This window comes from Hyperolius riggenbachi, chromosome 10 (assembly GCF_040937935.1).
Source record: "Hyperolius riggenbachi isolate aHypRig1 chromosome 10, aHypRig1.pri, whole genome shotgun sequence".
NCBI lineage: Eukaryota > Metazoa > Chordata > Amphibia > Anura > Hyperoliidae > Hyperolius > Hyperolius riggenbachi.
The window spans coordinates 206,335,183-206,360,201 of record NC_090655.1 but is presented as its reverse complement, the minus strand read 5'-3'; the positions used below and the strand labels follow the sequence as shown (position 1 = coordinate 206,360,201).

General features: G+C 46.8%; 1 protein-coding gene across 4 annotated transcripts in view; it reads left to right on the top strand.

Moving 5' to 3' along the window:
* The window catches only part of LOC137536231 (membrane-spanning 4-domains subfamily A member 4D-like), a 131,931-nt gene that overhangs the window by 7,420 nt on the left and 99,492 nt on the right, over nt 1–25,019 (top strand). For 2 of the 4 annotated variants that reach the window (XM_068258356.1, XM_068258353.1), the window contains exons 1-2: nt 6,073–6,244; nt 9,223–9,509. In XM_068258356.1, the coding sequence (XP_068114457.1) occupies nt 9,231–9,509 (279 nt within the window). In that variant the 5' untranslated portion in view covers nt 6,073–6,244; nt 9,223–9,230. Of the gene's footprint in view, nt 1–6,072; nt 6,245–6,280; nt 6,461–9,222; nt 9,510–25,019 lie in introns of those variants that run through there. The other 2 variants (XM_068258355.1, XM_068258354.1) reach the window with 2 other exon arrangements.

Sequence of the window (25,019 nt, the reverse complement as noted above, 5' to 3'; positions counted from 1 at the left end):
GTGTTGCTGCGATTTCGTGTGGACCTGGCCCAAAATACAGTGCTCAGAAGAAGGCACATGCCATCACTTCCCAAAATTGTGAGGACGTGCTTGAGTATTTAACACAGAACACCTTATCTCTCGCAGCCACCAGCGCTACAACAAGCACCACATCCGCTGCATTTGACACTTCGCAGGAGTAATTTGGTGGTGATGAAATCACTGATTCACAGCCACTACTGCAACAACAAGAAGAAGGCGCAGGTACACCACCTCATACGTCTGAGTTAGGTGGCGATAGTATGGACGTAACGTGTGAGGAGGGGGATGATGAACCACCTGAAGTTGGTGCAGTTGAGGAGGTGTCTGAGGAAAGCAAAGCTGGCCAGGAGGATTATGATGACGATTATACGGATACCACGTATGTTCCCAGTAGAGGAGATGACCAGGGGGACAGTTCAGAGGGGGAGTCAGAGAGGAGTAGGAGGAGACGACTCCATGATAGAAGCAGAGGGAGCTCATCCTCAGAAACAGCTGGGGGCAGTGTCCGGCGCCATGTATCGCCAGCTATGGACAGCCAGCCAACATGCCCTTCAACGTCAGCTGCTGATGCCACCGTAGCGCCATCACCCCAGGGGGGCTCAGCGGTTTGGACATTTTTTAACATGTGTGTCTCAGATCGGAGCAAAGCCATCTGTTGTCTCTGCCAGCAAAAATTGAGCCGTGGAAAGGCCAACTCTCACGTAGGGACAAGTGCCTTACGAAGGCACCTGGAGAGAAGGCACAAACAGCTATGGCAAGAACACCTGAGGAAAAGCAGCACCCAAAAGACAAGCCACCCTCCTTCTCCTCTTCCTCCTTCAGGTGCATCGTCTTCATCCGCTTTATCCCTTGTACCTTTACAGCCACCCTCCTCCACACCGCCTCTTCGCTTGAGCGGTTCCTTCTCCTTTGCCCACAGCAGTACCCAGCTGTCCGTGAAGGAAGTATTTGAGCGTAAGAAGCAAATGTCCGCCAGTCACCCTCTTGCCTGGCGTCTGACAGCTGGCGTGGTGGAACTATTAGCTCGCCAGCTATTACCATACAAGCTGGTGAAGTCGGAGGCTTTCCGTAAGTTTGTGGCCATTGGGACACCGCAGTGGAAGATACCAGGCCACAATTATTTTTCACAAAAGGCCATACCCAAACTGTACCGTGCAGTTGAGAGGCAAGTGGTGTCATCTATTGCGAAGAGCGTTGGGTCAAGGGTCCACCTGACCACGGATGCCTGGTCTGCCAAGCACGGGCAGGGCCACTACATTACGTACACAGCTCATTGGGTCAACCTGGTGACCGATGGCAGCAAGCAGGGAGTACGTGGCTGCGCAGCGGACCGACTTGTCACACCTCCACGGCTTGCAGGCAGGCCTCCAGCCACCTCCTCTCTGCATGCTACCACCTCTTCACTGTCGTCATCCTCCTCCTCCTCCTCCTTGGCTGGTGCCGCAATCTCCTCTCCAGCTACACAGCCCCCGCACCCCAGGGCCTATGCTGCATACCAGGTACGACGGTGTCACGCAGTGTTAGACATGTCTTGCCTGAAAGCGGAGAGTCACACTGGAGCAGCCCTCCTGGCTGCTCTTAACAAACAGGTGGAGCAATGGCTGACCCCGCACAAGCTTGAGATCGGCAACGTGGTGTGTGACAATGGCAGCAATCTCATATCTGTGTTGAATTTGGGAAAGCTGACACACGTACCCTGCATGGCACATGTGCTGAATCTGGTCATGCAAAGATTTGTGTCCAAGTACCCAGGCTTAGAGGACGTCCTGAAACAGGCCAGGAAGTTGTGTGGGCATTTCAGGCGCTCTTACACGGCCATGGCACGCTTTGCGGACATTCAGCATAGAAACAACTTGCCAGTGAGACGCCTGATTTGCGATAACCCGACTCGCTGGAATTCCACCCTGCTGATCTTCTCTCTCCTGCTAGACCAGGAGAAAGCCGTCACCCAGTACCTGTATCATTACAGTACAAGGACACAATCTGGGAGGATGGGGATGTTGTGGCCCAACAACTGGACACTGATGCGAAATGCATGCAGGGTCATGGAGCCCTTTGAGGAGGTGATCAAACTGGTGAGTCGCGCTGAGGGCACCATCAGCGACTTGATCCCGTACGCCAACTTCCTGGAGCGTGCCGTGCGTAGAGTGGTGGATACAGTTGTGGAGGAGCGTGAACGAGAACAGTTACGGCAGCAGGAGTCGTGGGAGCGATTTACATCCAAACTCAATGTTTCCACAACACATGCGGCAGCACAGAGGGGGGAGGAGGAGGAGGAAGAAGAGGAGTCGTGTGGGGAAGGAGAGGAGTCAGACTCTGATGATGGTGATGAGGAAGGTGTTTCTGTGGAGGAGGAAGAGGCGGCGGAAGAAGTACAACCGCGGCAGATGTCACAGGGGGCTTCTGCTGCTCCACGTTCCCGTGGTATTGTTCGTGGCTGGGGGGAGGAAGAGGAGTTGCGTCCCATCACTGAGGAAGAGCAAGAGGAGATGGAGAGTACGCCTGCATCCAGCTTTGTGCAGATGGCCTCTTTCATGTTGTCCAGCCTGTTTAGGGACCCCCGTATCAAAAAACTCAAGGCGAATGACCTGTACTGGGTGGCCACGCTACTAGACCCTCGGTACAGGCACAAAGTGGCGGACCTGTTACCAACTCAACAGAAGGCGGAAAGGATGCAGCACTTGCAGAACAAGATGTCGATGATGCTTTACAATGTGTTTAAGGATGATGTGGCTGCACAACGCAATCAAGGTACCACTGGCAGTAACCGTCCTCCTCCCAAGTCCACGCAGGCAAGGACAGGACGCTCCAGCGATCTCAGGGTGATGTCGATCATGCGGACATTCTTTAGTCCAACTCCTCGCCATAGTCCTTCCGGATCCACCGTCCACCAACGCCTGGACCGGCAGGTAGCCGACTACCTGGCCTTGAGTGTGGATGTAGACACTGCGAGCAGCGACGATGAACCCTTGGACTACTGGTTGCGCAGGCTTGACCTGTGGCCAGAGCTGTCCCAATTTGCCATACAACTTCTCTCTTGCCCTGCCGCAAGCGTCCTGTCAGAAAGGACCTTCAATGCAGCTGGAGGCATAGTCACTGAGAAGAGAAGTCGCCTAAGTCACGACAGTGTTCAGTACCTGACCTTTATCAAAATGAATGAGGAATGGATCCCGGAGGGCTACTGCACGACCGAAGACTAAGTCAGTCCCCACACACAGCATCTCTGCCTGCAGGCCGCTTGCCTTCTCCGCCACCACCAACAGGGTCCAGGACTGTAGGCGAATTCCTGAATTTACACTTATTTTTCTGGTGCGTGTACATGCCTTCCTATTTTTTCTGGCTGCACTGCGGGCAGCTGCAACAAAAAAACAAAAGGCATGTACATGTGCCCATCCCCCTTCGTGATCATTACCTTGCTGCGGTGAAGGGGCTTGCGTATCACAATGAAGCAAAGACCGCCGGCTATTTGAGTGTCTCGGGTGGGACACAAAAGATAATAAGGCCGTTGCTTCATTGTGGTCAGACCAAATTTGATCATCTGGACAGTCACTGTTGTTCTATCATTGAGCTACCACAGCCCGGCGACCATATGGGCTTTAAAACCGCTATCGCCTGCACTCTTGCAATGGTGCGCACCAGTGCAGCACGGCTGTCACTACGCAAACAGCTGTTTGCGGTGCGTTACACAGTGAGTTTGGTGTGTCAGTGTGAAGCAGCACTCTAATTACACTCCCTGATTGATGTATACACATGCAAGATGTTTGAAAGCACTTTAGGCTTGCTATTTAGCATTCAGTGTGATTTCTGCCCTTAAAACGCTGCTTTGCGTCACATCCAGATTGTTCCCCGGGACTTTGGGCGTGTATCCCACTCCGCCATGCCCCCCTCCAGGTGTTAGACCCCTTGAAACATCTTTTCCATCACTTTTGTCGCCAGCATAATTTTTTCTATTTTTCAAAGTTCGCATCCCCATTGATGTCTATTGCGGCTCGCAAACTTTTACGCGAACTAAACCTTCCGCGGAAGTTCGCGAACCGAAAATCGGAGGTTTGCGACATCTCTAATTATAAGTATAAAATTCTGCATGTAAATGTAATGTAAATGTAATACCTGACAAACCAAGGTTTATATATCGGAGAGCCCCAAACCTAAAAAACCTGCTGGTCCCCAGTTGTGTAGATCCCCCAAAACCAAATGTGGGGGCCTTTTGGCAGAAGGAGGGCTTCTTTCCATGCAGAGATTGTGTGGGATGTAGGGAAGCCAATGGGGTCAGAACTTCAGAGGTTAAATCTCATTCTAATGGGGAGGAGAAAAAAATTAGACAAAATATCACATGTAACACCAAAGGAGTAGTTTATCTGCTCTTGTGTACATGTTGAGTTCAATATGTTGGGCACACTAAGAGGACTTTACAAGCTAGAATAGGTGAACATGTCCGCAATATAAAAAATGGTGTTAAAGGACATAGTGTGTCATCCCATTTTAGATGGAAACACCAGCAAAATCCTGATTAACTTTCTTTTTGTGGCCTGGAGAAGGTCCAAAACAACTGGAGAGGGGGTAACTTTATTAGGTTATTATCCCAAAAAGAAACAAAGTAGATATATGAAATGGAAACATTGAGTCCAAAAGGATTCAATATAGACATTGATTTAAAGTGCTTTATTGAACAAGGATAGACTAAATTTTTTTGGGGGGCTAATTCATGTATTGAAATGGGTTCAATTAACAAAATCTGCATGGAAAGAAGCCCCGCCAATTATAACTAACAACAAATTAACCACTTCAGGATTCTGCATACGCTTAAGTACGCCCCTGAATCCTGAAGCGGTTTCCATGGAAGGTTCCATGTCAGTTCACGGAGGGTGTCTCCGTGAACACCCTGCGAGCCTCCGATCGCGGCTCACAGGGTAAATTTAAACGCGCGGGGAACATCTTCCCCGCTATTTACATACATACGGTGCTGCTGCGCAGCAGCGCCGTAGAGGAGATCGGCGATCCCCGGCCTCTGATTGGCCGGGGATCGCCGGCATCTGATAGGCTGAAGCCTATCTAAGGCGGCGCAGGACGTATTTCCGTCCTGCGCAGCCCAGAATGAAGAGGGGAGGGAGGGAAGGAGGCAGAGGGAGGAATAGCACCGCGGAGGGGGGCTTTGAGGAGCCCCCCCCCCCCCCCCCCCCCCCGCTAGGCACAGCAGCGCAGCAGCGATCAGACCCCCCAGCAGGATATCCCCCTAGTGGGGAAAAAAGGGGGAAGTCTGATCGCCCTGCCTGCTATATGATCTGTGCTGCGGGCTGAAGTGCCCCCGCAGCACAGATCATGCAAACCACCCGAAACCCGGAAGTGGTTAAACATATAAATATATAATATAGATTCTGCCTTAGGCGGTAAAAAATAATATCAACCTTCAAGTATTGCCCCCAAGTTTCTCAGGTATTGACCCCAAGATCTCTGTAGTGAGTAAAAACACAGAGACAAAGCGATGCAGTACAGTGAAAATAATAGGATGGCAGTATAGAATAAGGAATAAAAAGATCTTTTTATGAATCCAGCTGCAGTATAAAGGAAAAGCCACAGGAGGGCAGCATTGGATAAGAAATGAGTATAGTATTAATAAAACGGAACTTGCGCTGTTTAGATTACTGAGGCTGTGAATTAAATAAATACTATGTAAGCCACGGACTCTACCCACGATAGACCTCACGTGATGGCGTTTTTCCCCATAAGCATTTTACCCACGGGTGAGTTATATTTGAAAAAGGTTTTCCTTCTATACATTTTTAATCAAGTTTTAACTCAGCTTTATAAGCATAATAGCACTTTAGATGCTTTCTTGCATCATATTTTATTTTTAATGAAATGCCTGTGAGCGTGCGCAACGCTGATGACCACCAGCACACACTTCTGTGGTCACACTGGAACGCACGCTGCTGCATAAAGTTTTATTGAAAGGGGTGGAGGCACACTTTGGCCAATCAAATTGCCTCACAGCAGATATCAGTGAGGAAGTGCCGAAGTAGCTCCGAGCCCCTGATGAGTCATGTGTTTGTGACGTAATCGATAGGGCGGAGCTACGAACGGCATGCTTGAAACACTACAGACCAGAGGAGGAAGCTGGAGGGTCTCCACACAGAGGGATTGATGATACTTGCTGGCCAGACCGGAAGGCCATACGGGGGAGAGCCCATGGCAAAACTCTAAGCTTTCAAACTCTGCAAAATCTGTAAGTGCAAACCTGGAATAAATTTTAAAGTTTTTATACAGTATCGCACTATGAGCGTTGTTTTTTTCATTCTGAGGAAACGCTAAAGTGCAAGCATTGGGTTTCAATCTGCATATGGTGACTGCTGCAAGGGTGGAACGGATCGTTCAGGCGAGGGGTGCCTTTAATGCCCCACATGCACATCTGACCATTGTGATTTGTGGTCCAACAAATTTGGTGAGCCGCTCTCCATTAGGTGTTGGTGGTGGGAGTGACACACTGTTTACTACGCAGCGCTGGTCAAGTTTATGTGGATGTAAATGTAATCACTAATCTTAATTACACATAATAGCGTAATTAATGCATAATTTCCTTTGCGAATGATTTTACGCCTACGAACTGATTTTTTGCATTGAATACTTAAATAGCCACGCATGTGCAGTATACTGGCTTATGAATGCAAATTTCTTCACATACGAACACATTTTTCACATTGAATATTTTAATAATAGCTGCGCGTGTGCAGTGTAATGGCTCTGAGTGCGATTTTTTTTCAAATACGAAAGCATTTTTCGCTTTGAATATTTAATAGCCATGCATGCGCAGAACACTGGCGAATGAATGCAAATATTTTTGCGCATTGAACGCGAATTACGCATAATTGTGTAATTACAGGCATAATTACCATTCACAAAATGCAGTATGCTGTATGTAACATAATTTCAATTACGCAATGCATAATAGTGAAAAATTACGCAAAATTTCTCAATTTTTTTTTGTATATTCTGTGCATCAAAAGAATATATTTTATGTGAAAGAAAGCTTCTTAGCCTGAGTGTTCTAATTATTTGAAGGGATTATTGTTACAAAACAATATTGTGACTAAGAGTGGATAAGAAGCCCTTTATATTGGAGCATAAATGCTCCAAAATGCTGCAGAACCCGCAGTTGCAATTTGGGGTGGTCACAATCAATCCTGGGGGTTCCCCTCTGTCCACTTTCAACAGCCTAGCGCTTTTCAGCGATGATTGCCGGTGGTTCCAAAGTATGGCCGAAAGCAATCTTGTGGTTCTCAGCCACAACCTTCCCCAGGTGTGCATAAACAGAATACATTACCCACGGGAGGGTCATCTATTAATGAATTGGTTAATAAGCCTTCTTTTGAGTCCTATCATGTTGGAAATCTGGGTCTTACCTATATTTAAAAGGAGTCATCAACTGACATGTCCCACGCAGCAGCTCCGCTCTCAGCTGCTGGCCCAGGGTCCTGCATGGTGCAGAGGCTGACCACGAGGTCATCCTTACTACACCTGCGTGCAGCACCACTGTCAATCAACTCCACGTTGTCCGTGGCGTACTGCACAGGCGCAGTAGTTCTGCACCTGCACAGTATGCTGTGGACAACGTGGACTTGATTCACAGCTGCGCTTGAGCAGGCGCAGTAGAGGACGCCTGGGGAGAAACCGTGCAGGGACCCCGGGCCGGCAGACACCGTGAAGGGACCCCAGGCCGGCAGCTGAGAGCGGAGCTGTGGAGTGGGACTTATCAGCTGCAAGGGGCTGGAGGAAGGCCCAGGTAAGTAAATGTGCAAGCCTAATATTTACCTGATGACTCCTTTAATGTATTTTCAAAAAAAAAATATTAAAGCATAGACAGCAGTGTTTAATCAGATATTATAGCATCTTCCAATGTACAGAGTAATGATCATGTCACCTCACTCAGTATGGCATGTCATCCCTTTATAGCCACAACACCCCCGACATAGTTCCAGTTTCCACCTCTTCAGTCATGCTTTCCCCAGCAATGCCAGGTTTCATTTCTGCATAGTTATAGGGAAAATGTGTCCTTTGGTAAACTTCAGCACTTTGTGCTTTTTATCAATTCATTTTTACAAATAAAGATAAAGTTCTGTCCTGTAGCAAGAGGACGAGTCTACTGCACCAGGCAGAGGCTGTATATCCTGGTAACTCATTTCTGTAAAGGGTTTTAAAGAGAATCTGTACTCTAAAATTTGTATAGCAAAAAGCATACCATTCTATTCATTATGTTCTTCTGGGCCCCTCTGTGCTGTTTCTGCCACTCTCTGCAGCAATCCTGGCTTGTAATTAGGTTCAGGTTCAGTTCAGGTTCAGTTTTAGGCAGTGTTTACAAACAAACTAACCAGCTTGTGATAGGCTCCCATAAGCAGAGTGTGTGAGTCATACAGAGTGTGCAGGGGGCCTGCAGAGGGTGTGTATCTCTTCTATACAATCACAAGCAGCCCTGCACATTCCACACGTTTAGGCCTTAGCCCGACAGAGCCGACAGAAGGAAACAGATTAGATCCTATAACAGAGATAACACAGCCACTGTGCAATTAGGAAAGGCTGCAGTAAGCCAGAGCACATTAGAACAGGCAAAGGAACTTATAGGATAGAAGAACTAAGGCTGAAAATTTTGTTACAGAGTCTCTTTAAGCAACTGTTAGTTAAATATCAATGTGTTCAGTCTACTGTTGTTTTTAAAAGACAGAGGTGACATGTGACATGATGAGATCGACATGTGTATGTACAGTGCTAAGCATATAAGGCTGTTTTCCTTTTTTTTTCTCTGCCTGAAAGAGTTAACATTTAGGTATGCAAACGGCAGTTTCTCTCCTGTTAGAACCCAGTCAAACTATATTGTAACCCTCACTGAAAAGGAATTACTGCCATACAGCTTTTTTTCCTGGCAGAGGACAGCTTCTGAAAGCAGGAATGAAGTAAAAAAAATCAATAGTTCATAGATGTTAGCTCTGGCATACTTCAAATAATGTGTCATTGAGCAGAGACAATGAAAAATGTAAAAAGTAGATTTAAACATAGCATAAAACTGTGAGATATCTAAAAACCCTCATTTTTATTAGGATGACAGATAAAATAGTTTGTCATCAATTTATTTTCATCTTGGTATTCCTTTAAGACTTTGTGCTAGTGAAAGTTTTGTCTCAGAAAATATTAATCATTTCTTTTCTATACTAGGTTTCAAAATGTCACTGACTCCGGGTGAAGTCAATGCTAATAACTATAAGACAACAATATGTGAAAACCCTCAAACCACTATTCCCACACCAGCTGTACCATTAGCAATGTATCGCCATGATGTCAACCCTTCACCACCTGCATATCAAGGCCCTTCTGCCACGCAGACATGGAATGTCCCAACTGTGGCCCCTCAGTGGATAGTGGCCACCCTCGTGTCCCCAAACGTGGACTCATCTGCACCATTTTTCCAAACATTTCTAAAGGGCAAACCAAAGGCTTTGGGGGTAAGTGCTTATAAATATAGTATGAAGCCATAATGGCAAAAAACACTCAGCAAGATTGGCAAGACACTAAGAACAAAAAATAAAATGAAAAAAAAAACTACATGTCTATTTCCACGCAGAGACATTTGTGTTTTGGAAAACCTCCCTCTTGTCTATGCTGCTTGCATTAAAGAGGAACTGTAACCAAAATAACATAAATAAGTTGCTTAGTGTTTTATAATATTAATGTATACATTTTTAGCCAGTGAGACACCCTACCCTCTAAATATGAGTTGACTGGCAAATTTACATTCTCATGTAATGCATACTGTGTATAGTCTATGAGCACTGAGACAAAGTCAGAGGGTGGAGCAACAAAGCAAAGTTTATAGTGAACACAAGGGCCCCTCTTCTCCAGGGCTCCATAGCAGTTGCTATGGCTATTGAGACGCCCCTGGGAATATTGCTGGTCTCCAAAAGTGGATGTGTGTATCAGGCTTCATCTTATTTCCTGACCTTAGAAGATGGGAAAGGATTATTTTCCCTTAAAGGACAACTGAAGTGGGAGGAATATTGAGGATGCCTTAAAGGGATACTTAAGGCAAAAAAAAAAGACATTTACTCACCTGGGGCATCACTCAGCCCCCCGAAGCTGGATGGTGCCCTCGCAGCCCCGCTCCGATCGTCCTGTCCCCGCCGGCGGCTACTTCCGGTTCGGCGACAGCCGCCGACAGGCTGGGAACGCGACTGATTTTCCGCGTTCCCAGCCGCTGCTATCACCCTCTTTGCTGCTATAGCGTCTATATATACGCTATAGCAGCATAGAGGGTGATAGCAGCGGCTGGGAACGCGGAAAATCAGCCGCGTTCCCAGCCTGTCGGCGGCTGTCACCGAACCGGAAGTAGCCGCCGGCGGGGACAGGACGATCGGAGCGGGGCTGCGAGGGCACCATCCAGCTTCGGGGGGCTGAGGGATGCCCCAGGTGAGTAAATGTCATTTTTTTTTTTGACTTAGAGGAACTGTAACGACAAAACGGCCCCTGGGGGGTACTCACCTCGGGTGGGGGAAGCCTCAGGATCCTAATGAGGCTTCCCACGCCGTCCTGCGTCCCTCGGGGGTCTCGCTGTAGCCCTCCGTACAGCTGTGACGCAATATTTACCTTCCTGGCTCCTGCGCAGGCGCTCTGATGCCTCTCGGCGCCGAAGTAGGCGGAAATACCCGATCACCGTCGGGTCTGCTCTACTGCGCAGGCGCAAGTTTCCGGCGCCTGCGCAGTAGAGCGGACCCGACGGAGATCGGGTATTTCCGTCTATTTCCGTGCAGAAAGTCGCCACAGCGCCCCCGCTGGAGCCAGCAAAGGTAAATATTGAACTGACAGTCGGCACAGTCGCCGGCTGTTCGGAGGGCTGCGGCGAGACCCCCGTGGGACAGAGGACGGCGTGGGAAGCCTCATTAGGATCCGGAGGCTTCCCCCACCCGAGGTGAGTACCCCCCAGGGGATCTTTTTAATGTTACAGAGTCTCTTTAAGTATTCCTTTAATTATTTCCTTTTAAACAATACCAGTTGCCTGGTAGCCCTGCTGATCTATTTGGCTGCAGTAGCATCTCACTAACACCAGAAATAAAAAGCAGCTAATCTTGTCAGATCTGATAGAAACACCAGATCTGCCTATGCATATTCAGGACAGAGGAAAAGTAGGACAGCCAGGCAACTTGTATTGTTTAAAAGGAAATAAATATGGCAGCCATATTACTCTGACTTCAGTTACATACAGGTCCTTCTCAAAAAATTAGCATATTGTGATAAAGTTCATTATTTTCTGTAATGTACTGATAAACATTAGACTTTCATATATTTTAGATTCATTACACACAACTGAAGTAGTTCAAGCCTTTTATTGTTTTAATGTTGATGATTTGGGAATACAGCTCACGAAAACCCAAAATTCCTATCTCAAAAAAATAGCATATCATGAAAAGGTTCTCTAAATGAGCTATTAACCTAATCATCTGAATCAACTAATTAACTCTAAACACCTGCAAAAGATTCCTGAGGCTTTTAAAAACTCCCAGCCTGGTTCATTACCCGCAATCATGGGTAAGACTGCCGACCTGACTGCTGTGCAGAAGGCCATCATTGACACCCTCAAGCAACAGGGTAAGACACAGAACGAAATTGATGAACGAATAGGCTGTTCCCAGAGTGATGAATCAAGGCACCTCAGTGGGAAGTCTGTGGGAAGGAAAAAGTGTGGCAGAAAACGCTGCACAACGAGAAGAGGTGACCGGACACTGAGGAAGATTGTGGAGAAGGACCGATTCCTGACCTTGGGGGACCTGCGGAAGCAGTGGACTGAGTCTGGAGTAGAAACATCCAGAGCCACCGTGTACAGGCGTGTGCAGGAAATGGGCTACAGGTGCCGCATTCCCCAGGTCAAGCCACTTTTGAACCTGAAACAGTGGCAGTAGCGCCTGACCTGGGCTACAGAGAAGCAGCACTGGACTGTTGCTCAGTGGTCCAAAGTACTTTTTTCGGATGAAAGCAACTATTGCATGTCATTCGGAAATCAAGGTGCAAGAATCTGGAGGAAGACTAGGGAGAGGGAAATGCCAAAATGCCTGAAGTCCAGTGTCAAGTACCCACAGTCAGTGATGGTTTGGGGTGCCATGTCAGCTGCTGGTGTTGGTCCACTGTGTTTTATCAAGGGCAGGGTCAATGCAGCTAGCTATCAGGAGATTTTGGAGCACTTCATGCTTCCATCTACTGAAAAGCTTTATGGAGATGAAGATTTCATTTTTCAGCACGACCTGGCACCTGCTCACAGTGCCAAAACCACTGGTAAATGGTTTACGGACCATGGTATTACTGTGCTCAATTGGCCTGCCAACTTTCCTGACCTGAACCCCATAGAGAATGTGTGGGATATTGTGAAGAGAAAGTTGAGAGACGCAAGACCCAACACTCTGGATGAGCTTAAGGCCGCTATCGAAGCATCCTGGGCCTCCTGACCTGAGCAGTGCCACAGGCTGATTGCCTCCATGCCACGCCGCATTGAAGCAGTCATTTCTGCAAAAGGATTCCCGACCAAGAATTGAGTGCATAACTGAACATAATTATATGAAGGTTGACTTTTTGTTTTAAAAACACTTTTCTTTTATTGGTCGGATGAAATATGCTAATTTTTTAAGATAGGATATTTGGGTTTTTATGAGCTGTATGTCAAAATCATCAATATTAAAACAATAAAAGGCTTGAACTACTTCAGTTGTGTGTAATGAATCTAAAATATATGAAAGTCTAATGTTTATCAGTACATTACAGAAAATAATGACCTTTATCACAATATGCTAATTTTTTGAGAAGGAGCTGTACATGTTAATTATATCTCCTCTAAGGCGCCGTTTTCCAGACTAAATATAGCCAGTTTATCTAACTTTTCTTGGTTGGGACCTATTTATACTAGTTCTACGGCCGTAAGTGAGACCTTGCATCCCTTGTATCAATTTTGTTGCTCGTCTCTGCACCTGCCCTAAAACTGCAATATTTTTCCTGTAATGTGGTGCCCAGAACTGAATTCCATATTCCAGATGTGGCCTTACTAGAGAGTTGAACAGGGGCAATATTATGCTAGAATCTAGAGTTTTTATTTCCCTTTTAATGCATCCCAAATTTTTATTTGCTTTAGCTGCAGCAGCTTGACATGGAATATGATTATTTAACTTGTTGTCGATGAGTACTCCTAAGTCTTTCTCCAAGCTTGTATCCCATTTATTTTGTATGGTGCTAGACCATTGGTATGAACGAAATGACTTTACATTTTTCAACATTGAATTTAATCTGCCATTTATGTGCCCATATAGCCATCCTATCCATATCCTGTTGCACGATCCTGAGACTTAATGATTCTGCACAATTTTGTATCATCTGCAAAAATAGCAACATTGCTTTCTACTACATCTACTAGGTTATTAATAAATAAGATCCATTGACCACAACTCTTTGTTTTCTGTCCATTAGCCAGTTCCCTACCAATGCACACAGACTCTTCCCCAGTCCTTGCATCCTCCACCTTTGCACCAGACTTTTGTGAGGAACAGTGTCGAAGGCCTTTGCAAAATCCAAGTATATCTCATCTACAGCATTCCCAAATCCACATTAGCATTTACTACCTCATAAAAGCTGAGCATGTTAGTCAAACTGGGTCTGTCCTTAGTAAACTCATGCTGATGCTGAGAAATAAGATTATTTCCTGCTATGAAGTCTTGTATTGTATCTCTTAGTAACCCCTCAAATAGTTTGCACACAACTGACGTTGACATTAAGTTGTCCTTTAAAATCCAAAACAATTTTAACATTTTGGCTTTCAATCATTTGGGAATAAATTTATCACATCTAAATGATCTATACATTTTTTGCCACAAATTAGTCTTTCTTTGGGTGGTACTTTTTGCAAATTATTTTATTTTATATGCATTTTAACGGTAATAAGAATAAAATAATTCATTATTTCTCAGTTTTCAACCATTATAGTTTTAAACTAAAACATGTTACTGTAGATAAAACCCATACATTAATGTATTTGCCCATTTGTCCTAATTATTACAACATTTAAAATGTGTCTCTAGTACAATGTATGGTGACAATACTTTATTTGGGAATCAAGGTTTATTTTTTTCCATTTTGTGCTTTTGGCTTCTCATTTGTACTCTATCGATAATTACAAGCCCTTATTTGCAAAAATAACAGTACTACACCCTCATGGTATACTTATTTGGGAAAGCTAAGTTCTTAAGATAACGTTTTATGCATTGCCTTTTAAATTTTCTCAGTTTGGCTCTTTTTTTTTTAACAAGTTTGTTATATGGGGGCAGGGGATGAGGCAGAAGGGGTTAATGAGCATAATATAGGTATAGGAAATGCATTTCATTTTTTGTCCACTAGCTTAGCAGGAAGTGACAGTTTGCTTTATTTACAATGAGTAAACACCAATCTGTGCACTACAGCATGACGCCAGAGGCTTCTGTGTGCGCATGTGTGTGCACTACTCATGAAAATAAAGAGACGAGTCTCTATGCCCCTGGGAGCTAAAGTGAGGTTTTCATGGGTGTAGATACTTGTCCCATAGGAGGGGAACTGGATAATGAAGCAGACCACTTATGTTTATGTTGTTTTTAAATATACATGTGCAGCAGGTGAAAGTGCAGCTGCCATGAAATAAATACAAAGATTGCCATTGCTATCCTCCTTCTAAAGATGTACCTTGGCTGTTGCCCTGATGCTCTGGCTTTTTTAAACACTGCCCTGGAACAAATATGCCTGTAAGGTGTTCTGACATACCTGATCTTAAGATTTGTTTGAAATGAGTCACTCTATACTCACATAAAACACACTTTCATGCCTATAAGTTCATTCCAACTTGAATAACTGCAAATACCTTCTTTTTTAAGAAGGCAAATCTCTGTTTTGCAAAGAGTTTTGGTAAGGGTGCTTTTTGGTCCGTGTTAGACCCTTACACACTCCTAGGAGTTCCGATTAATTGTCTGATGCAATGAATCACAATGCCCAAATTGGTTGGGAGAAGGGGGGGGGAGTCTTAACCTGGGGGCGTGGCTTATAGTGTGAGTGGTTTGTTACATCCTTTTTTCAAAAATTGCACAACCTCTAGACCTCCTGGTTGGCCCTTAAGGTGGCCATACATCACTTGATGTACCACCAAATCTATAGATCCCCATTATATAGAACACTCTCTGATTTATTCTGATCAGAGAAGGATCTATTGCCTGTCCACACACTGCACTATTTTCCTAGATCTATGGCCCCCCAAGTGTATGTGTCCCTCCTCCGTGTGCAATGTTTAAGGCTCACCTGTCTGCCGGCATGATTCCTGCTCTTGTCTAGTGCCCACGAGTGCCTTTACCACATAACCGGTGCATAAAGTGACTTCACTACATGAAGATCTCTGGCAAAGGTTCCCATTGGGTCCCAGGCCTAAAAGCACATTTACATTTTGCATTCCGATCACACTTGCAATTCTACCGAGATTGTGATTCTCTTTCAATGAATGAGAATCGCAATTGCTCCAAAAATGCTACATGCAGCACTTTTGCGATTTCTGGAAATTATTAAACCAAAACCTATGATGTGCGCTCCTCAAATTTTACTTTTTAGCAAAATGTAACAGTTTTCCCTGGATCCCACCTGAAAAAAGTGTGTGTGTCACTCTGTAAGCAATATAAAAGGTAGACAGTAGTGTTGGGCGAACATCTGGATGTTCGGGTTCGGTGTGGTTCGGCCGAACATGCCCCTGATGTTCGGCATGTTCGAGCCGAACCCCGAACCAAACCCGAACATGTTCCTTTGGGGCCCCTATAGGGTCCCAGCATAAAAGGAGAGCATGCCTCCGAGCGCGCGCGCGGGGGGGGGGGGGGGGGGTCAGAAATGCCCCCACCCCTCCCCGCTAAGCTCTCCCTTCTGCCGGAACCCTATAATTAAATTTAAGTGCCCAAAAGTACCTGAGGAGGAGGAGGGCAGGAAGAGGGCAGCCGGAGTTCTTAGGCACTAGTACCATCTGGTGCTTCCGCCCTCTCTTGACGCACTTCCTGTTTACATTTGAAGTCTCGTCAAGAGGGCGCAGAAGTACCGCGATGACGCGAACGAGGGTACGCGACATCAACATGATGACACGTACCCTCGTACGCGTCATCGCGGTACTTCTGCGCACTCTTGACGCGACTTCAAATGTAAACAGGAAGTGCGTCAAGAGAGGGCGGAAGTACCAGATGGTACTAGTGCCCAAGAACTCCGGCTGCCCTCTTCCTGCCCTCCTCCTCCTCAGGTACTTTTGGGCACTTAAATTTAATTACAGGGTACCGGCAGAAGGGAGAGCTTAGCGGGGAGGGGGGGGGGCATTTCTGACCCCCCCCCCCCCGCGCTCGGGGCATGCTCTCCCTTTATGCTGGGACCCTATAGGGGGCTATGTTCAGCCGGACACGGCTGTGTTCCGCCGAACAAAGAAGGCCTGTTCAGGTCCGGGCAGCGTGCCCGAGCACCCTCCCCGAACACCATGAGGTGTTTTCGGGGGGTGCCGAACCGAACCCGAACAGGCCAAAATCCGGGCGAACCCGAACAGTGGCGAACACTGTTCGCCCATCACTAGTAGACAGGGCGCTCTACAGTAAGCAGTTAAGATTATGCTCAGACATTACATAAGACACAGTCATACAAAAATGAACAAGAGTGGAAATGACTATATGTTAATGTCCCTGATATTAAAATCAGATGAAAGTCCACAGAATTCTTCCTCCAAACCTATTTGGTACATAGGTGACCTTCAACAATTCCTGAGTTTTATAGTAACAGTATACGCTCACCAGATCCCACAGCTGCCCTTCTCAGGATCAGCTAAACACGCTTCTGGACAAGCCAGTGTTCTCTCGATGTCCCAGCTTATTCCTCCTCAGCAAGCCGATGCAAACATAAGAGACAAAAAAGCTCCAATAGTGTAATACTGTATGGTTCATATACGCTCCATTGCACCAGTACTCCCACTAGATGACATCAGCTCCCTGTGCTCCACCACCAAATAATTAATAAAGCCTCTCACCACATGGACTGGCTGACCCAGCACAGACCAGCATTGATCACTTTGCAGCTTGCATCAAGCTTATTCTTTTGTTGACTTCTGGAAATTGCAGGTGCTGCAATGTGAAGGATCCCATAGGTTTGCATTGTACACAGCAATTTGCTAATCACTAGTGATCAGCAAAGCACTGCAGTGCTGCACTAAAGCGCCCCAGTGTGAATGGACCTTGAGTCCTTCTCCTGGACTCTGGGCAGCTGTCTGGGAGCTAGTCTACTTTAGGGGACCCACCGTAAATCCCCATAGAGAATTGGAGCTGTGCTGAAAACGGAACAAATTTTCCGCTTTCAGCTCTTTTAAACCCCCACAAGTTATACATGTATGGAAAGCTCAGAATCTGCTCTAACGAATGATGCCACTTTCGGTGAAAAGAAACTGAAACTCACCGTGAACGAGGCGCCGAAAGGCCGCAATCGCGGCTCCGTCGGCCATCTTACATCTGTGCTGGCTCATATTGTTCTCCCTCCTCATTGGAGGGATTGTTAGCTGGGGGCGTGCCAGAGAAAAAAAAAAAAAAAGTCAGTAGCTAGTTCCCTTCTACCCGGTCTTGTCCGGGTAGAAGGGAGAGCAGTTTCTGGCACGCCCCCAGCTAACAATCCCTCCAATGAGGAGGGAGAAAAATATGAGCAGCACAGAAGTAAGATGGCCGACGCTTCCTACATGGTGAGTTGCACCTTTTGCTCACCGAAAGTAGCATAATTCGTTAGAGCAGATTCTAACCTTTCCAAAGATATATAGCTTGTGGGGGTTTAAAAGAGCTGAAAGCGGAAAATTTGTTCCGTTTTCAGCACAGCTCCAATTCTCTATGGGGATTTACGGTGGGTCCCCTAAAGTAGACTAGCTCCGCTGTCTGTGTGAGCCTCAGGTGACTGTGTGTGATTAACTGACACAGTACAGAGACTTCATACACACATATCCTATATAATAAAACTCCTGTGTCTCTTCGTCCACCTGTGTCCCTGTCTGTGCTCCCATACCTGTTTGCTGTCAGTGAAACTCATTGCATTGTGGGAAATAACAGCTTTTTCCAACTGCCAAGCAAGCAACATCTCCCTGTGTGCATATACTGCAGACACCGGTGGGGGACAGGCGAGCGGGATGCGTCTATGCCCGCATTGCGTGTGGATAGCGACTGGAGCCCAGTGCCTGTTTTTAATGGGCTGGCCTTTTTACTAGTTTCACTATAAAGTATTCCCTGTGCACACCCCCACCAAAGACACACACACTCTCCAACCCATCCGCCAGACAACACCACCAGTATAACTCAGATCCCACTGTCACTCCGCTCTCAACCGTTATCCCTTTCAACCATGCTGGAAATGTTGCCCTCACAATCCCAGAAGGGATAAACAGATTCTCATTACGTAGGCTGCTGTAGGTATATTTGGTCCCCCCACCAGCCAAAAAACACTCACTATCAACCAGCACACCCCTGTGCCCACCACCTGCTCGGATGTGGCTTGACTGGCAGGAAGTGATCCGTGGATGCACAGTGAAGGAGATGTCCTCCCTTTTTACATGCTTGATTTTACCTTTCAAAGGGATAAGGGTTGAGAGCGGATTGCCAGTGTGATTTGAGTTATACTGGCAGTGCTGTCTGTGGGACCGGACATCTACCACATATGGTGAGCACATTTCCTGTTGGTGGTGGGCTCACAGGTGTAGGGTGACCCCCTAAATGATGGTGGTGGCCTCTGGATTATGCTAAAACAGTCTACTATATGAATAATCTAATTGTTTTCTTTTTGGTAAATCCGTGGTGGTAATAAGTCTGGAAGATCCAATACAGCATTCTACTTTGGAGTACTGTTGGTAGTCAGAACGAACTGTACAATTATACTTAAAGGACCACTGTCGGGAAAATCTTAAAATTTAAAATATATGTAAACATATAAGGATAAGAAGTACGTTTCTTCCAGAGTAAAATGAGCCATAAATTACTTTTCTCCTATGTTGCTGTCACTTACAGTAAGTTGTAGAAATCTGACAGAACCGACAGGTTTTGGACTAGCCCATCTCCTCATGGGGGATTCTCAGGGTTTCCTTTATTTTCAAAAGCACTTAGTGAAGGGAAGTTGCTCCGTCCAAATGCCAAAAAAGTGTTCAGCAAGCACGGAGGCTGACCAGCATATTTGTATAAAGCTTTTTCAAGGAGTGTCTTTATAAAGAATAAAGGCCATGCTGACTAGCCCAAAACTGGTAATGTCAGATTTCTACTACTTACTGTAAGTGACAGCAACAAACATAGGAGAAAAGTGATTTATGGCTCATTTTACTCTGGAAGAAACATGCTTCTTATTTGTATGTGTTTAACCACTTGCCGACCGCCCCTACCTATGGGCGGCGGCAAAGTGGCATTCCCAGGACCACGTAACGCCGATGGGCGTCGGGTCCTGGGACTCGTTCCGACCGGGTATCGCGAGCTGTGATGCGCGCGCATCCGCCGGCAATAGGCTCCGCCCACCCGCGACATCAACCCGACGGCCGTTTGGAAGCGCCGGCGGGTGGTTAGCCCCTCGATCGCCGCGTTACAAGCGTATAATACGCCTTGTAATGTATACAAAGCGTATTATACAGGCTGCCTCCTGCCCTGGTGGTCCCAGTGATCGAGGGACCCCCAGGACAGGCTGCAGCCCTCCCTATCTGCACCCAAGCACACTGATCTGCCCCCCCCCCTGCCCCCTGATCACAGCAACCCTCAGACCGCCCCCTGCCCACCCCCCAGACCCCAGTTTGCACCCAATCACCCCCCTAATCACCCATCAATCACTCCCTGTCACTATCTGTCAACACTATTTTTTAGATTAGGTCCTAAACTGCCCGGGGCTCCTGATCACCCCCCGACACCCTCAGATCCTCCCCAGACCCCCCCCCCCCTGTGTACTGTATACATCTATTCTCCCCTGTAATCACCTGTCAATCATCTGTCAATCACAAATCAATCACCCCCTGTCACTGCCACCCATCAGGTCAGGCCCTAACCTGCCCCTTGTGGGCACCTGATCACCCGTCCACACCCTCAGATTGCCCGCAGACCCACCCTCAGATCACCTCCGAAAGTGCATTGTTTACATCTGCTCTCCCCTCTAATCACCCAGTGATCACCCATCAATCACCCATCAAACACCCCGTCACCACTTGTCACTGCTACCTATCAGATCAGACCCTAATCTGCCCCTTGCAGGCACCCAATCACCCGCCACACCCTCAAATAGCCCCCCAAACCCCCTCTGATCAACTTGCAGTGCATTGCTTGCATATATTCTTCCTTGTAATCACCTACTGATCACCTATCAATCACCCCGACACCCCCTGTCACTGCTACCCATCAGATCAGACCTTAATCTGCCCCTTGCGGGCACCCAATCACCCGCCCACACCCTCAGATAGCCCCCCAGACCCCCTCTGATCAACTCGCCAGTGCATTGCTTGCATATATTCTCCTCTGTAATCACCTACCAATCACCCCGTCACCCCTTGTCACCACCTGTCACTGCTACCCATCGGATCAGACCCTAATCTGCCCCTTGCGGGCACCCAATCACCTGCCCACACCCTCAGATAGCCCCCCAGACCCCCTCTGATCACCTCCCCAGTGCATTATTTATTTACATCTGTTCTCCCCTCTAATCACCCACTGATCACCCATCAATCACCCCCTGTCACCACCTGTCACTGCTACCCATCATACCCATTAGATCAGACCCTCATCTGCCCCTTGCGGGCACCCAATGACCGTCCCACACCCTCAGATTGCCCTCAGATACCCCCGATCACCTCCCCAGTGCATTGCTTGCATCTATTCCCCCCTCTATTCACACCCTGAGACACCCATCAATCATGTCCTGTCACCCCCTAGCACACCTACCCATTAAATCAGGCCCTAATTTGCCCCGTGTGGGCTCCTGATCACTCGGCCAAACCCTCAGATCCCCCTCAGACCCCCTTCCGATCACCTCCCCAGTGCATTGATTTCATCTATTCTCCCCTCTAATCACCCACTGAGACACCCATCAATCACCTCCTGTCACTACCTGTCACCCCCTAGCACTCCTATCCATCAGATCAGGCCCTAATCTGCCCCCCTGCGGGCTTCTGATCACCCGGCCAAACCCTCACCCGCCCCACCGCAGTGACAGAATTTTTTTTTCTGATCGCTGCTGGTACGACCTAATTGTGGCTGAGACCAACCGTTATGCCACACAATATGCAACCGCCAATCCAAGAAGCTACTATGCCCAGCCTTTTTGGTGGAAGCCACTCCAAGTTTCCGAACATAACATTTTTTTGGGGCCTTCTCCTTAACATGGGTCTAGTCAAAAAGAATGTATTGCGGTCTTATTGGTCTACGCACTCAATACATCACATGCCCATGTTCTCTGCTGCCATGTCCAGGTCACGATTTGAGAACATTCTGCGCTTCCTGCACTTCAGTGCCAATGCAACCTGTCATCTAAGAGGCCACCCTGCTTATGACTGGTTCCACAAAATTCGGCCCCTCATAGACCACCTGTCATCAAAATTTGCAGATGCTTATACCCCTGAACAGTCATTTTGAGGCATTTGGTTTCTAGACTACTCCTCCCGGTTTTGGGCCCCTAAAATGCCAGGGCCGTATAGGAACCCCACAAGTGACCCCATTTTAGAAAGAAGACTCCCCAAGGTATTCCGTTAGGTGTATGATGAGTTCATAGAAGATTTTATTTTTTGTCAAAATTTAGCAGAAATTGATTTTTATTGTTTTTTTTTTTCACAAAGTGTCATTTTCCACTAACTTGTGACAAAAAATAAAATCTTCTATGAACTCACCATACTCCTAACGGAATACCTTGGGGTGTCTTCTTTCTAAAATGGGGTCGCTTGTGGGGTTCCTATACTGCCCTGGCATTTTAGGGGCCCTAAACCGTGAGGAGTAGTCTAGAAACCAAATGCCTGAAAACGACCTGTGAATAGGACGTTGGGCCCCTTAGCGCACCTAGGCTGCAAAAAAAGTATCACACATGTGGTATTGCCATACTCAGGAGAAGTAGTATAATGTGTTTTGGGTGTATTTTTACACATACCCATGCTGGGTGGGAGAAATATCTCTGTAAATGGACAATTGTGTGTAAAAAAATTAAAAAAATGTATTTTTTACACACAATTGTCCATTTACAGAGATATTTCTCCCACCCAGCATGGGTATGTGTAAAAATACACCCCAAAACACATTATACTATTTCTCCTGAGTACGGCGATACCACATGTGTGACACTTTTTTGCAGCCTAGGTCCGCTAAGGGGTCCAAAGTCCTATGAGCACCTTTAGGCTTTACAGGGGTGCTTACAATTTAGCACCCCCAAAATGCCAGGACAGTAAACACACCCCATTTTGGAAAGTAGACATCCCAAAGTATTCACAAAGTGTCATTTTCCGCTAACTTGTGATAAAAAATAAAATCTGAATCAATGAACTCACCATGCCTCTTAGTGAATACTTTGGGATGTCTTCTTTCCAAAATGGGGTCATTTGGGGGGTATTTATACTATCCTGGAATTCTAGCACCTCATGAAACCTGACAGGTGCTCAGAAAAGTCAGAGATGCTTCAAAATGGGAAAACTTTTTGCACCATAGTTTGTAAACACTATAACTTTTGCCCAAACCAATAAATATACACTTATTGGATTTTTTTTTATCAAAGACATGTAGCACAATAAATCTGGACAAAAATGTATATAGAAATTTTACTTTATTTGAAAAAAGTCAGCACAGAAAGTTAAAAATTTTTTGGGCAAAATTCATGTCTTTTTTGATGAATATGATGAAAACTAAAAATCACAGCAGCAATCAAATAGCACCAAAAGAAAGCTGTATTAGGGACAAGAAAAGGAGGTAAAATTCATTTAGGTGGTAGGTTGTATGACTGAGCAATAAACCGTTAAAGCTGCAGTGGTCTGAATGGAAAAAAAAGTGCCTGGTCCTTAAAGGACTTACGAAGCCAAATTCGTTAAAAAAGTGAAGTACCTGCAAGATGTTTCAATGCACGGAGGACGCCGTCCGCGCCCTCTGTGCAGTTCCGCTGGGTCCCCTTCCTGAAAGCGCCCCCCCCCCGTGCCGCTGGCGACCCCACGGGCCGGGTCGGGCTCTCATGCCACTCCTAAGATGGCCGTCGGAGCTGGCCGCGGCTGCGCAGTCCGCATTGCCGCGAGTGCGGCTGCGCAGCTCTAGGGCCAACCCCTCCGAACCACGCACTGTAGCTCCGGCGGCCATCTTAGGAGCGGCATGAGAGCCCGACCCGGCCCGTGGGGTCGCCAGCGGCACGGGGGGCACTTTTTAGGAAGGGGACCCGGCGGAACTGCACGGAGGGCGCGGACGGCGTCCTCCGTGCATTGAAACATCTTGCAGGTACTTCACTTTTTTAACGAATTTGGCCTCCTAAGTCCTTTAACCCCCCTGGCGGTTTGCAAAAAATCCGCCAGGGGGCAGCAAATCTTTTTTTTTAATTTTTTTTTTTTTTTCATGTAGCGAGACAAAGTCTCGCTACATGATAGCCGCTGCTCAGCGGCATCCCCCCAGCCCCTCCGATCGCCTCCGGCGATCGGAGATCAGGAGATCCCGTTCAAAGAACGGGATCTCCTGGAGGGCTTCCCCCGTCGCCATGGCGACGGGCGGGATGACGTCACCGACGTCGTGACGTCAGAGGGGACTCCGATCTGCCCCATAGCGCTGCCTGGCACTGATTGGCCAGGCAGCGCACGGGGTCTGGGGGGGGGGGGGGCGGCCGCGGCGAGAGGAATTGCGGCGGATCGGCGGGTAGCGGCGGCGATCAGATGCTACACGCAGCTAGCAAAGTGCTAGCTGCGTGTAGCAAAAAAAAAATTATGCAAATCGGCCCAGCGGGGCCTGAGCGGTGCCTCCCGGCGGCATAGCCCGTGCTCAGCACGGGCTTACCGCCAGGGAGGTTAAGGAGTTGTATGACTGCAGTCCTTAAAGTGAACCTCCGGACTAAAAATCTACTCAGCAGAACTGAAAAGGCTTGGCGTTTCTTTAACAGTTTCACAGCATCAGAACTTTGTTTTTCTTACCAAAGCATTATTTTTAGCTACATTTTTAGCTTAACTCCACCCATCAAAGAAAAAAAGCCCAGGCTTTTTTTCTGTGATGCTGTGCAGAGCATGATGGGATTTCCTATGTTGTTGTTCACGTTACCTAGCAACTGGGAGAGGTGCTCAGGACACAGGACAGTTGGAACTGTCTTATGCTCCCTGTCACCTCCTTTCAACCAAAAAGATGGCTGCCATCATGAAATCACACATTTGCCTGTTCTTTTAAAACAGTGTGGGTAAGAGATGATATTACCTACCTATTTTAATTAACATAACTAATGTAACTTAATGACAGTGTGTTTGTTTAGGCTGGAGTTCCTTTTTAAATGGTTAAATGTATTGTAAATTTTATGATTTACGTGACAGTGGTCCTTTAACCATTTATGCCGCCTGGATGTGATTGTCACATCCAGGCGGCTGCTGTTGCGCTGCTGCGCGCTCCCGCGTGCATGCCCGTGTTGCCCCCCGTTATCCCGGAGATCAATAAATGGGAACATAGTTCCCATTCATTGATCTAAGTCCCTGGTAGAAAGACCGACAGCTTCTTATCAGAAGCCGCTGTATTTCTAATAAAAAAAAAAAGTTTTCCATCCTCCTTATGCTCACTTCCAGACTAAATTTTTTTTTGACTGTAGCCATCTTATGGCCAAGTAGTAAAACTACATCTACTACATTTAAAATTAACTGTTTACCTCCCACACCAAAAATTACCCAAATAAAACAGATTTTTAATAAAAAAAAAATTACAATAAAAAAAAACAAAAACCATAAATAGTTACCTAAGGGTCTGAAGAGGGTATTGTAA